Source organism: Coenobita brevimanus, chromosome 65, assembly GCF_032717465.1.
Source record: "Coenobita brevimanus isolate Jiangsu-jjx chromosome 65, ASM3271746v2, whole genome shotgun sequence".
NCBI lineage: Eukaryota > Metazoa > Arthropoda > Malacostraca > Decapoda > Coenobitidae > Coenobita > Coenobita brevimanus.
In genome coordinates, this window is record NC_137018.1 from 39,712,468 (window position 1) to 39,728,056 (window position 15,589).

General features: G+C 42.5%; 1 protein-coding gene across 2 annotated transcripts in view; it reads left to right on the plus strand.

The window, feature by feature from the left end:
• Positions 1 to 15,589, plus strand: part of tou (bromodomain adjacent to zinc finger domain 2B toutatis) — an 860,023-nt gene that overhangs the window by 758,391 nt on the left and 86,043 nt on the right. For both annotated transcript variants that reach the window (XM_080276402.1, XM_080276403.1), the window contains one exon: positions 1,796 to 1,941. In XM_080276402.1, coding sequence (XP_080132528.1) covers positions 1,796 to 1,941 — 146 coding nt within the window. The remainder of the gene's footprint in view (positions 1 to 1,795; positions 1,942 to 15,589) is intronic.

Below are 15,589 nucleotides of genomic sequence, written 5' to 3' on the forward strand. Positions count from 1 at the left end.
AAAAAAGACACAAATGTAAAATATATATGTATGGGTAAACTCTTACATGAAAACTAGAAAATCCAGTAATACGAACATTATCGGAAAAATGCCACTCACTCACTTGAATGTCATAATGCATCATTGCAAATAATTATGGTTCGGGACAGTTCCCACATCATCTGTATACCTTACTAGAGTTTCCCTGGTTCCTTTGGAATACCCTTGAAGAAAACAAAAATCTTCTACCTCATCTCCCTGGATGTCGGCAGCAGCTGATGAAGTCTACGGACGTTACTCCGAACATCTCAGCTGCCTGCTGAGAGGGCATCAACCTCAAAATCGATCACTTAAGTTTCTGTGAGCACTTTTGTGGTTGTTCTCCATGTTTTCTCATCATTCTTAACGTATTTAGCCAAAAAAAGTCGAAAATTGGCTGGCACTGGGGTGCCATGAAGGTCCCAAGTTGGCCAGCATGCGGCAGGTTAAAATTGTTCATTAAATGAGTGATACATTGAATTTTATATTACAGCCTTCTAGTCCAACATTCATAAAACTTTCTCAAGCCTCCAGAGTCAGCTCTGCTGAAGTCTAGTTTTCTTTTACAAGGTCTAGACAATCTTTCACAACAAGCTTGTAGAGAGAACCTAATCCGGTTGTGGTCATACCTACTTTCCAGTGACATACCAGCTGACATAGTGAATGCAAGATCTAGAATGCAGTTGCCTCTGTTACCTTCAGCATCTGCTCTTCCCTTGTCCCAGTTTACTTGACAGTTGAAGTCACCAAGCATTACAGAAGGTTTTACCACAAACTGCTGCTCAACCTTCTGTACATATCTTCAGTCTTGTGTGTGTGCTGGTTTATGTGTGTGTGCATGGCCAGCTGATTGAGTGTAAGCAGACTATTTCGTATCCTCTAATTGTAACCATGTTGAATTATGACAGTTTTTTAATTGAAAATTGGACAAAAGACTGTTTTATATACTCATGGTGGGGTGAGCATGTATCTACATGGTCTGATGTTGGAACTGTGGAGGGATGAGAGCGGACAGGGGCTGACTTCTGGGATTTTCCTGCGTAAATTTTTTAAAAATTATTATTTTTTTTATGTATTTTTCCATGCAAACTATGTTTAGTGCATATCAGGGCTATGTAAATTGAGGGTCTGTTGTACTGCATTTAGGTAATTGAACTTCTTTACCAATTTACATCAGTCTTCATTCACCTCTCTCAGCAACCGTCACTTTATCTGCATTTATTTTCAGATCACACTGCTCATAAACATTCACAAAACTCTGAATCAGTCTACAAAGATCCTGTTCATTATTAGTAAGGAACACAGCATCATCTGCAAGCATCAGAGTTGATATACTCCACTTTTCAGTATTAATTACTGTACAGTACTGTCTCTTCTCATCTTGCCACAGGTGTTTCATATCAACCTCATATCATAGTATTAAAGCTCTGAAAGTGGTGGTGTAGGACACATTCACATGATGGACTAATATAACAAGGCAGCTTTTCTGTTAGGATTTTACTGATATCCCTTGATTCCCTCCCCATCCCCTTCAGTGAGGATGGACAGCTACAGAAAAAGGACAGCTTCAGCCTGTGGTCCATTGGGGCCACATTCATATGAGTCTGGAGGCCACAGCATTAACAAAGCTGCAATTTTGACAAAGTATTTCCCCAATATGTGTATCATCTGAAAGACTGGACACTGTGCTGCATTTTATGATGTAATACAGTAGGTTAGAGTGAGAGATGGACATATTAATCAAGGATTTCTAACATAATACTTCTCATTGCTTCAGAGTACAAAACTGGGTGGTGGCACATAACCGATTTGGAGCAGCTGCGAGAGATGTTGGGAGCTCTTAACGAGCGAGGTGTACGGGAGAGGGAGCTCAAACGATTCATTGAGAAGAACTTGAGCATTGTCAAAAATGCTATCTCAAAGGTGAGTTATTTATCACAAAGTTGTAAATCAAAATTTTATCTGGTGAAGGCAGTTAGACAGTCATTATTAAACTTTGATTTGTAGATACACAACCCCACATTAGGGAAAAAATGTTATTTTAAAATATAGAATATATTATATTATTTGAACAGAATAGTAGAGAGCATTAGTATTGTAGTATATACTTGCCATAAGAACTGTGTTGTTTTGTCTTGAATTACCACATTAAGTAAGTTGACTTATTTATTGCCCATTGGTTGACGCATAAGATAGTTCATAAAGGATTAAGTACTGGGTCATGATTTTCTGACAGACCTGATGGAAACAGCATAAGTCTTAGGCATATGAAAGGTATAAGCCTTAAGCATAAGATAAATATGGATTAGGTTTAGAATGTATTCCTTCACTTGAAGATGGGCAGTCCAGTATTGCTGACCATAGAAAAACTGAAATGTCTCGGGTATCCAAGAGATTTTTCTGTTTAAAATTGTACAGTAAAACCTTGATATAACGGACTTCAGTAGGCCGGAATTCGCTTTTATCAGAATCGAAGAGCCACCGGACTAATTCCTGTACAGAGATAGCCTGATTATCCAGGCCATATGGTGTGAAGGGGTGCCCGAATAGTCCAAAATCACGATTAATCCAACGGAAACAAAACACAGGTACTGTTAGACCGATTTATTTACTGATAAGTGTACACTTTAAGCAGCAGATAGACCTTATCAATTCAATTCATATTCCTCCAGCGGAGGGTTAGTGCCCCTCCGCGGAAAACAACTAACTTAAAAAACCAACAAGAAGCCTCGGACAAGGACTGACCAAACGATGACGACTCAGGACCGGACAAAGGACTTGGTAATGGGTACATGGAATGTAAGAGGAGCGAATGATGAGGTGAAAGAGAGAGAGATTGTCCAGGTGCTTGAGGGTGCGAAAGTGGATGTATGTGGAATAACTGAAACAAAATGGAGAGGAGAAAGTGTGAGAGAATGGGAGTATGGATGGGGTATATGTGCAGGAGTAGGTGAGAATGAGAGGGCAAAGGAAGGAGTATGTATAGTTGTGAGTAAAAGATGGAAGAAGAGCATAAGACAGTATGGATCAGTTGGGTCAAGGATTGTGTGGGTAAAGTTGAAAGTTGGAATACAAATGTGGGCGATTGTGTGTGTGTCTATGTGCCAACGCAAGATCGTGCTAGAAGAGTGAGAGAAGAGTTCTAGACAAATGTAGAAGTGTGCATGGAAAAGTTTGGAAGGAATGAGAGAGTGTTTTTGATCGGTTATATGAATGGTAAAGTTAGGAATGTGAAGATGGATGGAATAGTTGGTGAGTGGGGTGTGTCTGCGGAGATAGATGAGAATGGGAGTGCGTTAGTGGACATTTGTGCTGGGAGGGGGTTGGTGATGGCCAGTACCCTCTTCAGGCATAAAATGATCCACAGGTATACATGGCGAGTGATAAGAAGGGTAGGTGGTGAACTGAATGAAAGGAAGGCAATGATTGATTATGTGTGTGTGGATGAAAGGATGCGAAGATGTGTAATGGATGCAAGAGCTTATAGAGGTTGGGAGAGTGGACTTTCTGACCACTACTTGGTGGTGGCCAGAATCAGGATTCAAGTAAGATGGAGGAATAGAAGAAGGGAAAGATGAGAGGAAGGAGTAGTTGCAAGGAGAGTGGAAAGGTTACAAGAGGATGAGAAAAAGACAAGAGTATAAGAGAGAAGTGGAGGAACGATTGGGCAAATATGAATTGGAGCAGATGGGAGATGTGGAAGGTGTGTGTAGGATATTTACAGAAGAAATATGTGCAGCATGTGATGTGGTGTGTGGAAGGAAGAGAAGATGGAGGGGGGTGCAAGGAACAGCGTGGTGGACTGAAGAGGTGAGACAGGCTGTGGCAGAAAAGAAGAAAGCATACAGTGAATGGATGAGAAATAGGGGCGTGGAAGAAGAAGAGAGAGTTATATGTAGAAAGAAATAGAGAGGTGAAAAGATTAGTAAGAGAGAGTAAGAAGAGAGTGGATGAGGAATTTGGAAGGAGTTTGAGTGTAAAGTGGAGGGACTGTAAGAAAATGTTCTGGAAAGAGGTGAAAAGAGTAAGACAGGGTGGAAGTGAGGTTAGCAGGGGAGTGAAAGATAAAAGTGGTAGATTACTAGTGGAGAAGGGAGAAAAAGTGAGCAGATGGAAAGAACACTTTAAGGAATTGTTGAACATAGAGGATGGAAGTAATGCGAGTATAAGTGGCTGGGAAATGGCTGGGAGAAGGAGGGAGGTGAGAAGACAGGAAGAAATCAGTAGGATAGAAGTTGTGGAAGCAATGAAGAAAGTTAAATCGGGGAAAGCCCCAGGAATTGATAGAGTGTGTGTTGAAATGCTGAAGCATGGGGGAGAGATAGTAGTAGAATGGATGTGGAAGATGTAGCAGATTGGCCTGGGAGGAAGGTAGAGTCCTGGAGGATTGGAAGTCGGGTATAATTATTCCCTTGTACAAAGGAAAAGGGGAAAAAGAAGTGTGTGGTAATCATAGGGGCATTTGTCTTCTTAGTATAATAGGAAAAGTGTATGGTAGGATACTTATTGACAGAGTTAGAGAAGGAACAGAGAAATTAGTTGGAGAAGAACAGGGAGGCTTTAGGAAGGGAAGAGGTTGTGTAGATCAGATATTCATTCTTAGATCTTTAGTGGAAAAGTTTCTAGTGAAGGGAAAGAAGTTGTATGTGGCTTTCATGGATTTGGAGAAAGATATGACAGGGTGGATAGACAAGGATTGTGGAAAGTGTTAAGAATATATGGAGTAGATGGGAAGTTGTTGAAAGCTGTGAAGAGTATGTACGATGGTGCGAAGGCTGCAGTGCGTGTGGATGGTGAACTAAGTGAATTTTTCTCTTTGAAAGTTGGGTTGAAACAGGGATGTGTCATGTCTCCATGGTTGTTCAATCTGTACATGGATGGGGTAATGAAAGAGGTACAAGGTAGGGTAGTGGATGGTGGAGTGGCCGTGGTGAGAGAGGATAGTGTTTGGAAACTCCCTGTACTCTTGTTTGCAGATGATACTGTGTTGTTGAGTGAAGACGAAGGGGAGCTGCAAGGCTTGGTGGATGAGTTTGGAAGAGTGTGTAAGAAATGGAATCTAAAGGTGAATGTAGGGAAGAGTAAAGTGATGGTCTTTGAGAGAGGTGAAGTCAGTGAATGTACAGCGAGGTTGGATGGTGAGGAATTGGAAAATGTGAGTACGTTTAAGTACTTGGGTAGTGTGCTGAGTAAGGATGGAGGTTTGGAGGGTGAAGTGCTTGAAAGGGTACAGCAGGGAAGAAAGGTTGCTGGTTCTTTGAAAGCAGTGATAAGAAACAGGGAAGAGAGCATGGAAGTGAAAAAGTTACTGCATGACAGTATTGTGATACCAACTCTAACGGATGGAAGTGAAGCTTGGACCTTGTTGGAGGGAGAGAAGTCAAGAGTGAGAGCAGTGGAAATGAGTTATTTAAGAGGAGCCTGTGGATTTAAGAGGAGCCTGTGGAGTCACATGGAGAGACAGGCTGACGAATGAGGATATAAAGGAGCGTTGTGGTGTGGATGTGGACGTGATAGGAAGCGTTATGAGGAACACACTGAGGTGGTTTGGCCATGTGGAGAGGATGGAGGGTGAAAGACTGACGAAGAGAGTGTATGCGAGTGAGGTGGAGGGGGGAAGAGGGAGGGGGAGGCCGAGGATGAGATGGAGGGATGGGGTGGAGAGGTATATGACAGAGGGGGGTGTGAGTTGGGAGCAGGGCAGTGAAATGGCGGGGAACAGGGCGACTTTGAGGCGATTTGTTTCTGGCCACCCCAAATGGGATTGAGGCGTCTGGCAATAGATAGATAGATAGATAGTTTCTGTATTTTTTCCGACTAGTTTGGTAAATTACTTTTTCTTGCGAAAAAATTGCCTCCCTGTTATTATCGTCATGTTCCTTAAACTGTACCAACAATTGTTTTCAGCAGTGGAAGAAACTCAGCGTACTCGAAGGTGGATTTCGTTTCCCAACTGGAGGTTAGGTTAGGTTAAATTATTATATGCAGTTAACAGGTTTAGTTAAACACATGGGTTGAAACAGTCCTTTCCATCATTATGTTAACGAATCAAACAACAATTGTCACAGCAGAACAGCTAAACACATGGGGAAACAGATTTAACAACAGATGTTTATTTACCAACCCAGAAATAATAAGAAAAATATAACTGACTGTCAGGAAGAACTGATTTGGTAGGGTGCTTTTACTGCTTACAGTAAAGCTTATGCTTAGCCTCCTCAATGGCCGTGAGTTCAGAAATTTGCATGCTTCCATGGCCAGCCTCTGGACCATTTTTTCAAAGTTCCAAAATCAATTTCTTTTTCTTACAGATGTGAAAAGTGGTAGGTGGGGACGCTTACCATCCACTCAATGTAGTGCAGCTTTGGGTGTCTACCCTTTCTACTCTTCCTTTCTTCCTCTTCTGTCTTTCCTTCATTCTTCCCCCTTCCTTCTGCCTACGGGTGACTTTACACTCCCTCCTCTGTCTTTCTTTCCTTCATTCTTTCCTCTTCCTTCTGCTTATGGGTGACTCTACACTGAGTGATAAGCTACAGTGGGTGGTAACGATATAACCAAACTATGGCGCTGGTGGTTTAGTGGGTAATAAAGGTGCTCCAGTCAGATTGAGCTGGTGCAGGTTTATGTCCAAGGGATGGTTGGGGTTTATTGCTCATGTAATGCCACGCAGGGATGAGTGAGGCTTGGCACTCTCATCTTAAATGTCAGGACCAACTTGCCTAGCCCCGGGCTGCTATGCCTCTTATGGTGCACCACTGGATTAGATGATGACTGAAAACCTCGTCTGGTGCACCTGGCTTCCGCCCCCCCCCTCCCCAAACCCATCCTTTGATTTGCTATGATTCATGAAAGAATTAATAAAATTTGGGCGCATGTTACATTAGCATGTAAACATCAGTGAAAACATATGGGATGAAGTGAACTCCTGACTGCTTGGGATGGTAGACTAGGGTTGTGTAAACATGCCAGTGACCTTTGTTCCCTTTCCATAAGTGTTTGCAGTTTTTTATAGCTCGTCCTAACTCAAAATCACTGACACTGATAATGTAGAGCGTTGTTCAAGGCTTGCGGGTAAGAAGGGATTAATGGAATACATTGTTGTTTGTATCAGTACGTATGATTTTCACACATACACATAAGAACGAACTAAAGAATGAGCAGTAAATGTACACATACCTTTAAGGAGCAGAAATAACTGCTTAGTTGGTCCGAAATGTGTTGGGAAGTGCGATATCGAACGAAGAATGTGAAACTGAATGCTAACTTACAAAACACGTGGGATGAAAGAGTAATTTTTTTTCTGATTAGCAAACATTTTTGTTCCATTTCATCCCGTAAAATTGTGAAACCCATAAATTTTCATCTAAGCATACGGCCTAAAGACCTTACCAGTTCAATTCATATTCCTCTAGTTTGTTTTCTGTATTTTTCTGACCTTTGAGGGTGGTAAATTACCTTCTCTTGCTGAAAGATTTCCCCCCTTATCATCATCACGTTGCTTAAGCCGTATCTACAATTGTTTCCGGCATAATGGAAGAAACTTACTCAAAATTAGGGCACATGTTACATCAACATTTAAACATACCCACAAAAACATCTGGGATGAAGTGAACGTCTGGCTGCTTGGGATGGTAGAAAGGGTTGTGTAAGCATACCAGTAACCTTCATTCTCTTCCCATATTGTTCGTAGTTTTTTATAGCTTGCCCTAACTCAGCATCACTGACACTGATACAGTAAAGCATTGTTCAAGGCCGGCAGCTGTGAAAGGGTTAATGGAATACATTATTGTTTGTATCAGTACTCTATCTTTCGCACACACACATAAGAACGAACAAAAGAATGTGCAGTAAATGTACTCTTAACTTTAAGGAGCAAAAATAACTGTGCTCAGTCGGTCCGAAATGTGTTGGGAGTGCGATATCAAATGAAGAATGTGGAATTGAATGCTAACTTATGAGAACACGGATGAAACAATAATTGTTTTCTGATTAGGAATTGCCGTACCTACGATTGTTTCTGGCATAATGGAAGAAACTTACTCAGCTTACTCAAAGATGGATCTCGTTTCCCAATTTCCCGGCTGGAGCCCAGGTTAGGTTAGGTTAAATCATTAGGTAGTTAAAGAAGGTTAGGTTAGGTTAGGTTATTAGTCGCCACACAAACTCCACCCCACCACCCTTGTGATCGAGTTATGAGCAGGAGATGTGGGTGGCGGGTAGACTCACACTCGTTTACCTGTGGCTTGCTCGCTAGCAACTGGATGCTTGCTGTTTAAGCTGGAGCTGTCATACGGATAATTTTGTGTATTACCGTACCACTGAACCATTCGATCATGGCCAAGATAAATCAAAACCTGGATAATCTGAATGTGAATAATGGAGCTTTCACTGTATATCATAAAGTCCGATAAACCCAGAAGCAGTCCAGACTGCCAGATGTATTATGTTCACTACAATAAGGTTAATAAAAGACATGTTTATGAGTGTACAGTACAGTATTATTAACCCTTTAACCGCGGGTATTGTTTTGGTCTGACTGTCCTCTCCCGCGGGGGTTTCAGCCAAATGTAAACAAACCTTTAAACCTTAATAACTCTGCACAGAATAAAGCTAGAGAAAAAAATAAGGTACCATTAGAAAGTACTAACCTTCAGCTTTCCATTGATGTAGGTTTCATGACTTTGTTGACTTTCACAGGACGGGGAGAGCCGTTAGAAGTGAGGGGTGTGAAATAACTATTTTACGCCCCACACACCAGTACCAAATGCCAACCACTCTCTCATAATAGTAATATAAACATATATGAACACTGTACATACGATAAACACCCACTCTGTGTTCACTGAGGTAGGTAAAAGGCACTTCCCTGCGGCTGCGCCTCACTTCACTGCGGCGGCACCCGCTCACTGACGTTTCATGCGATCTTTTCATTATTTCTAACTTCTAATATTATTTTACATATAATCTGGGCAATATACATTATATTTACACTGCACTTATTACTATATTGCGTCACTGCCGCATCACAGAATTACACAAGTGCTGCAGAATTACACAAGTGCCGCAGATTCTCTTATTACAATATCACTTATTATACTGGCCAATATTTACATTTTTTTCTAGGCAAAATATCCCTTTTTACTACATTATCCATTATACAATTATTGGCAAAGCACGTCACTGTCGCATCACTATATATCACTGTCACTTTCAGTATTTACTCAGAGAGTGGTACTCGGCAAAGCACGGAGTTACACATAGAGCGACTTGGCATTCCAGGCACTGGTGTGTGCTCATTTTTCTCGTCCTAGGCCTCCATGTGGTGTTATGACATACTCTGCAGCGGCCCTGTGACAACCTGCTGCCTGCTGTAAGAGGCAATTTCACTAGCTGGTGCCGGCTCATGTAATTGCGGCACTCAAGACGGTCAGGTTGTGTGTCAGAGTGTCGCCTCGGGATCAATGCCGTCACCTGACCAAATCGTGCAAGTAGCTGCTGCACGACGGTCTTGGAAAACTGTCTCAGTGATGGTTGCCTTATGCCCCCGACTTGTGTCTTGTAGAGAATGAAGGCGTTGAGCATGCACATATCGAGCATGTGCAGGCAAGCCTTCCTGTACCATCGGGTGTTTCTCCTGAGACAGTCGATTTCGCCATTCATCATATCAGACTTATCAACAAGTCTCATATTGACATTGTAATCAATGACGGCATCAGGCTTCATGATTGGCTCTCCCGTCCTGTAGCTGACCTTCCCAGTTCTCTGCAATTCCCCCTTGTGGATGGTGCTGATCATATTCACGACCTTCTTGTCATGCCACCTGATCGCCAGAAGCTTGTCTGACGTCTTCAGGTGAACATCTCCCTTGGATGATGATGATGCTTCGGGGAAACTTGGCCACTCTTTCCTATAGCTCCGTACAGTGCCAACAGTGCCAATGCCGTGTTCAGCCAGGTATTTGGAGAGTTTCGGTGCTGTGTAGTAATTGTCTGTGTACAGCACATGATTACCACCAAAATACCTCTCCATCAGCACTTTTACAACGGAGCCAGAGAAGCCAAGGGGGTCTTTCCTGTTCACGTCCATTGTACTAGCCGAGTAGATGACAAAATCCAGGTTATACCCCGTCTCACAGTCACACAGCACAAAGAACTTTATCCCAAAGCGGTGGCGTTTGTTGGGGATGTACTGCATGAATATGAGACGTCCTCTGAACAATACCAGGGATTCATCTATGACGACTTTCTGCATAGGCCGGAAAAATCGCATAAATCGATCCCTAATCCTGTTGAGAAAGTCCCTCACTTTCCACAAAGGGTCAGTTTGGGACGGGTTTGCATTGTCAGCGAAGTGCAGGTATCCAAGCAGCTGTCGGAACCGATCCTGTGACATATACTTCCCGAATATTGGGATAGTAGTAATGTCATCCACGAGCCAGTACTCCTCCAACTCATGTCTCTTTATATGGGGCATCAGAAACATTAGTGCAAAAAAAACATACAGCTCTCTGATTCCGACAGGCAACCACGACACTTGCTTTGGTGAGCCAATAGGTCCCAGCCCTTCTGCTGCACACTGAGCTTCATACCTATTGGTCTCATCGCTGACATGCTGCACGATTTCATCATCCATGAAGGCCAGGAAGTAGTCAACAAAGTCATCTCCTGCGTTGCATGGAAAGGCAGGCTGTATTCCAGCATTTGTCATATCAAACGGCGGATTGTGTGGCTGAAAATCTGCACCGTCAGACCAAACAAATGCATCCACCTTCCCTGTGCGTGGTTCAGTGGAAGTGGCAGGTTGCATTGCACTCGTTTCCCCGTGAGAAGGAGCTGAGGTGGAGGCAATGGGTGAGGCAGGAGGCGAGCGGGAGGGGGGTGAGGCAGGAGGCAATGGGGAGGGGGGTGAGTGCGGGGGCGGTGAGTGGGGGGGTGGCAAGGGTGAGGGAGCTGAGCGGGGGGCAGGCGGGGGGGTTTCTGACCTGGTGCGTGGTGAAACTTGACCCTTTCTACCCCGCATATCACCTCGCTTATCTCCTCGCTTATCGCCCAGCTTTGCCCTCCAACTGCCACGCATCCCCTTTGTTCTAGGCCTGCCTGCCCTGCCTGCATGGCCTGCACGGCCTGCCTTCCCTCGCTTTGCAGGCTCTGGGAATTCGTACTCCTCAGACGATGTAGACTGAGGAGAGGGCACGGCAGATGATGATGATGATGATGTGAGGGCAATAGGGCTAGGGGAACGGGAAATTGATGGGAAATGCTTACTAGGGCCTGGTGTGGGAGACGTAAGCCTGCGCTTGACTCCCTTCCCACGTGCAATACCAGATTTGCCCATAGGAGCCTTGCCTTTCCCAGAGTAAGTTGGGGGTGGTGGGGGCGAAACAACACGATCACTTTCATCACTGTCACTATCAATGGAAAATGGTTCACCACCAATCACTGCCAAATCGTCACTGCTTGCTGTGAGTGTGTCACTTTCACTGCCACAATCAAGAGTAGTACTTACTGTTTTGTCCAGCTCAGTTCTAATTTCAGGAGTGCTCAACCCCTTCTGCCTCGCCGTCGGCAGCTCCTTCACCGGTGTAGAGGTAGAAGGAACACTAGCACTAATCACTTTCGAGGAGGAAGCGAGCGACGATGAGTCGGGACGGAGCGCCATTCTCACGCACAGAGCTGGACAGATACTGACTGATGCGGGTCAAGGCAGGGGTGGGGGGGGCCCCCTCGGGGTTGGAGGAGGGAGGTGTGGGATGGCTGGCGTGAAAGAACTCGACAGCTACTCTTGCGTGAGACACTTTGTGCGCAGGAAAAATGCGCGGTGTTCAAAATATTCACGATCATTCCAGAATGACACCCACAGTTTGGTCCAGTTTTGTCAATGTCATTCTGGAATGACACCCGCGGTTAAAGGGTTAATACATGTATATTGTACTGTTTGATTATAGCAGTGAAGGTATAATACAATGCCGTACTGCAGCGGTAGTGAAAACAATTTAAAAACCGTTGGTGCGATCCGGACTAATGTCTGATATATCGGAAAAAGTCCGGATTAGCAGGGGGAGTCTGGATGTCGCATGTATCAGAATTTCACCTTTTTTTCAGAATGGCTTGGGCCCCAATTAGTCCGTTATAGTGAGGTCTTACTGTATTTGAATTATCCTCCATAAATACTGTATCACTACAGGTACAAGTTGTTATGTGTGAAATTATTCTGTGTGTAATTAAATAGCTGTAATATTTGATGAGCTCTTCATATGTCACTGAAAACTGATAAGGATGCAAATTTTATTGATGTAACTTTAACCAGTAGAGTGTCATATTATGGTGGGACTTCAGTACTATAACATGGCATGGCCTGGTTAGGGTATGGTTATTCTGCACTTAAAACTTTGGTTTTCTGTTGTTTTTTGTAACTGTTGCATGTATATTCATAGGAAATTAAATGAAATCGGTGCATAAGCAAAGGATTTGGTCACCAATGGTAGTAAAAATATTGTGCTGCATAATATGAAGTTCATGTAATTCATGCACAGAAAGTTCTCTAACATAATACTATACTGTTGTAATTAATAATCAGTTAGATGTTATCTTTTTCACTAAGATATGATAGGGGAGAAGGATTATGACCCATGTGTTCTCGACACATCATAAAAGGGAGTGAGATGTTGGAAGCCCCTTCTGTATGTATTTTTGGTGGAAAATGGGGACCTAACCATTCATCTTTTGTTACAAAGCCTCATATCCCCTGTGGCATAGAAAGAGGAGAGATTGTACCTAGCAGTTTCTCTCTCTGAATTGTGCCTGTGCATTGTGAGAACAAAGAGCTGTACTCTGAAAACCCTTCCTGCTTGGATATGTGGGAAATTGGGTTAAGCTGACGAAATTGCCCCATTTAGAGTCATATATATATATACTGTATATATATATATATATATATATATATATATATATATATATATATATATATATATATGTAGTGTGAAATGACTAGAATGTTTAAAAAATTGTCCTTACTAAGAGGAGAGACTGCCTCATGCTTGCCATCTTCAACTGAGCTTTAAGTATAAGAGTGTGTATAATACTTGTCTGAGAACCTGCGTGCTTTTCACTTAGCGGACACACAAAAACAAACTGGCTGGGGTTGCACCTGTGAGTAGAAACCTCCTGATACTTTTACATTCAGTGTTTCTAGTTCATGCATTTCATATCACCAGCATCTAAGCTTATTTAAGTAATCAGTCATCAGGGCATGTTGGAAATACCATATACAGTACTTGGCTTAGTGGCTTTGATAAATACAGCACAGTTTCACTCACTTTGTTTTGTGTAAAAGTCTGAGAGAGGTGGCCACATTGATGATAGTGATGAGTGAGTAGTTATGGTATAGCTGAGAATTCTTTCATGATGAATGATAAAGAAATCCAAAAGACACTGAATCCCAGGCTTTGCAAGGTAGCACTTATTGCTGTTTACAACACTAATATTATTTTTACCATCAAGCACCATCCAGTTAGTTTGCATTCAGGCTATAGTGGTAAGGCAGTGCTATAGCATGGATTATAATTATTACTCACATTTAATTTTTAATGTTCAGTTTACCATTACACAAGAGTGTGCTTGTGTGTGGATACCTCTTGACTTAGAACAGGCTTCTGAAATGCTTGCTTGTTTAACAAAAAGTTATGTGGAGTATGATAAGTTAGATAAGTTATGTCAGTGGTGACTGCATTTTCAATTTAAAAATATTTAATTAGGATAAGATCAGTATTGCATTCTGACATGCTTGAGGAATATGGTGTACTAGTTTTGGATATATCAACTCATCATGTGACTGCTCATTGTTAAATTTTAAAATTTTACATGAGTCAGAATAAGTTAAATTAGAATTAGATTTTTTTTCCTTTTTGGTACAAAATAATTCCCATGATATGTTTTGGTTAATTTGATCTCATTAATTGCTGTTGGTACTATCTGTTTAAAATTTGATTGTAACAACATGCTAAAAGCTATACAAATACATTAATTCCTTCAGTATGATGGCTACATATTTTCACTGTACTCTGGCTATCATTGGTTGATTATATTCAGTGGAGGAGAGAGCTGTCAAAATGAAGGGTGTAAAAATGTCTTGGTTATCTTGTCAGTTTGATGATGGTCTGACAACAGCATTGTCTGACACTTTTTTTTGGGCCATTGAGTTCTGAAACGTAATATGCAGTTTGTTCTTGCCATATTTTGATGGTCATAAGTCAGCAAAATAAATAAGGAAACAGACCACAGGTACTACCCACCCACACAGTCACAAGTCCAGGCATGGGAAGAGGATATTCATAAGCTCAAACATACAAAAATAACAGTGATAATATGGATATGTATTGCAGCCCTGAATGTGAGGCCTGGGGGGGGTTAGGTTTACAGTTGAAAAATTGAGAGGATAAGGATGGGATTGGAAAGTATTGGTGCTGTGATGAGGAGGGGCAGATTGAAATGGTTCGGGCGTGCGAAGAGGATGGAGGGTGACGGTTGGGTACAGAAAATGAGAAGTGTGAACGTCAGGGTTAAGATTGCAAGAGGCAGACTGAAAAAGACCTGGGAGGAGGTCATAAAATGTGACCCCAGGGATAAGAGACTGAATAGGGATGCTGCCAGAGATTGAGTTGCATGGAGAGCTGCCATTTGGTGACCAAGGCCAACACATGCAAGCATGTTGGAGACTTTATTAACAGTACAAGATGATATTATCGTTTGACAAATTTGTTCAGTAAAGGATAAAGGCTGCTAACTCTAGAGATTAGATATAGCCTAAATAAACCCCTTAAATTTTACAAGCCTTTTCCTAAATACAGTAGACCCTCAATTTAAAAGAGACTGATTTGCACTAAATGTGTTTTGTGTGGAAAGGTAAACCCTGACCCAGCCCAGTAAACGTGGAAACCAGATTGCTTGGGAAAATACCAGAAATCAACCTGTGTCTTTCAAGGGTCCTGCATGGTGACATATACCAGTGTGGCAGCTACACATGCGCACAGTGCATTCTCCTTTATCTCTCTTCTCCGTATAATCATCACCTTTATCCTGGTTTCCCTGGCTTGTGTTAAATCCCATGCAATCCCAGTACCATGTAACAATTTCGGTGCCCTTTAACCCCTAACCACTGGATGTCGGTTCGACCTGATGGCAAAGGTGCGTCAGATTCCTGCCAGGTTTCGATAGGAACCAACACTGTGTTTGCGCAACAGTTTGAAGCGGCTGCCATTTTATCTTGTTACCAAAAGCTAGGGAGAGAGTCCAGCCAGCCAAGCCAACCACACCTTAGTCTCCTGTTTGACTCTGCCAGGTGTAAGATTATTTTTTCTTAATCCTCTCATCCAAAGCCGTTCCTGCCTCACGTGGACTTTTGCCTCATCCACCCCTGTCAAGCCTTGTTCCAAGGATACTAGGAATGGGCTTAGTGGTAGTGCCAAAGGGCGTGCCTTGGATGTCAGTGTATCTAGTTTATCCAGTAATGAAGAAGTTATCACGTTGAGAGCAAAGCCGTAGTCGGGGCTGCAAGCGCTCACACAAATACATCC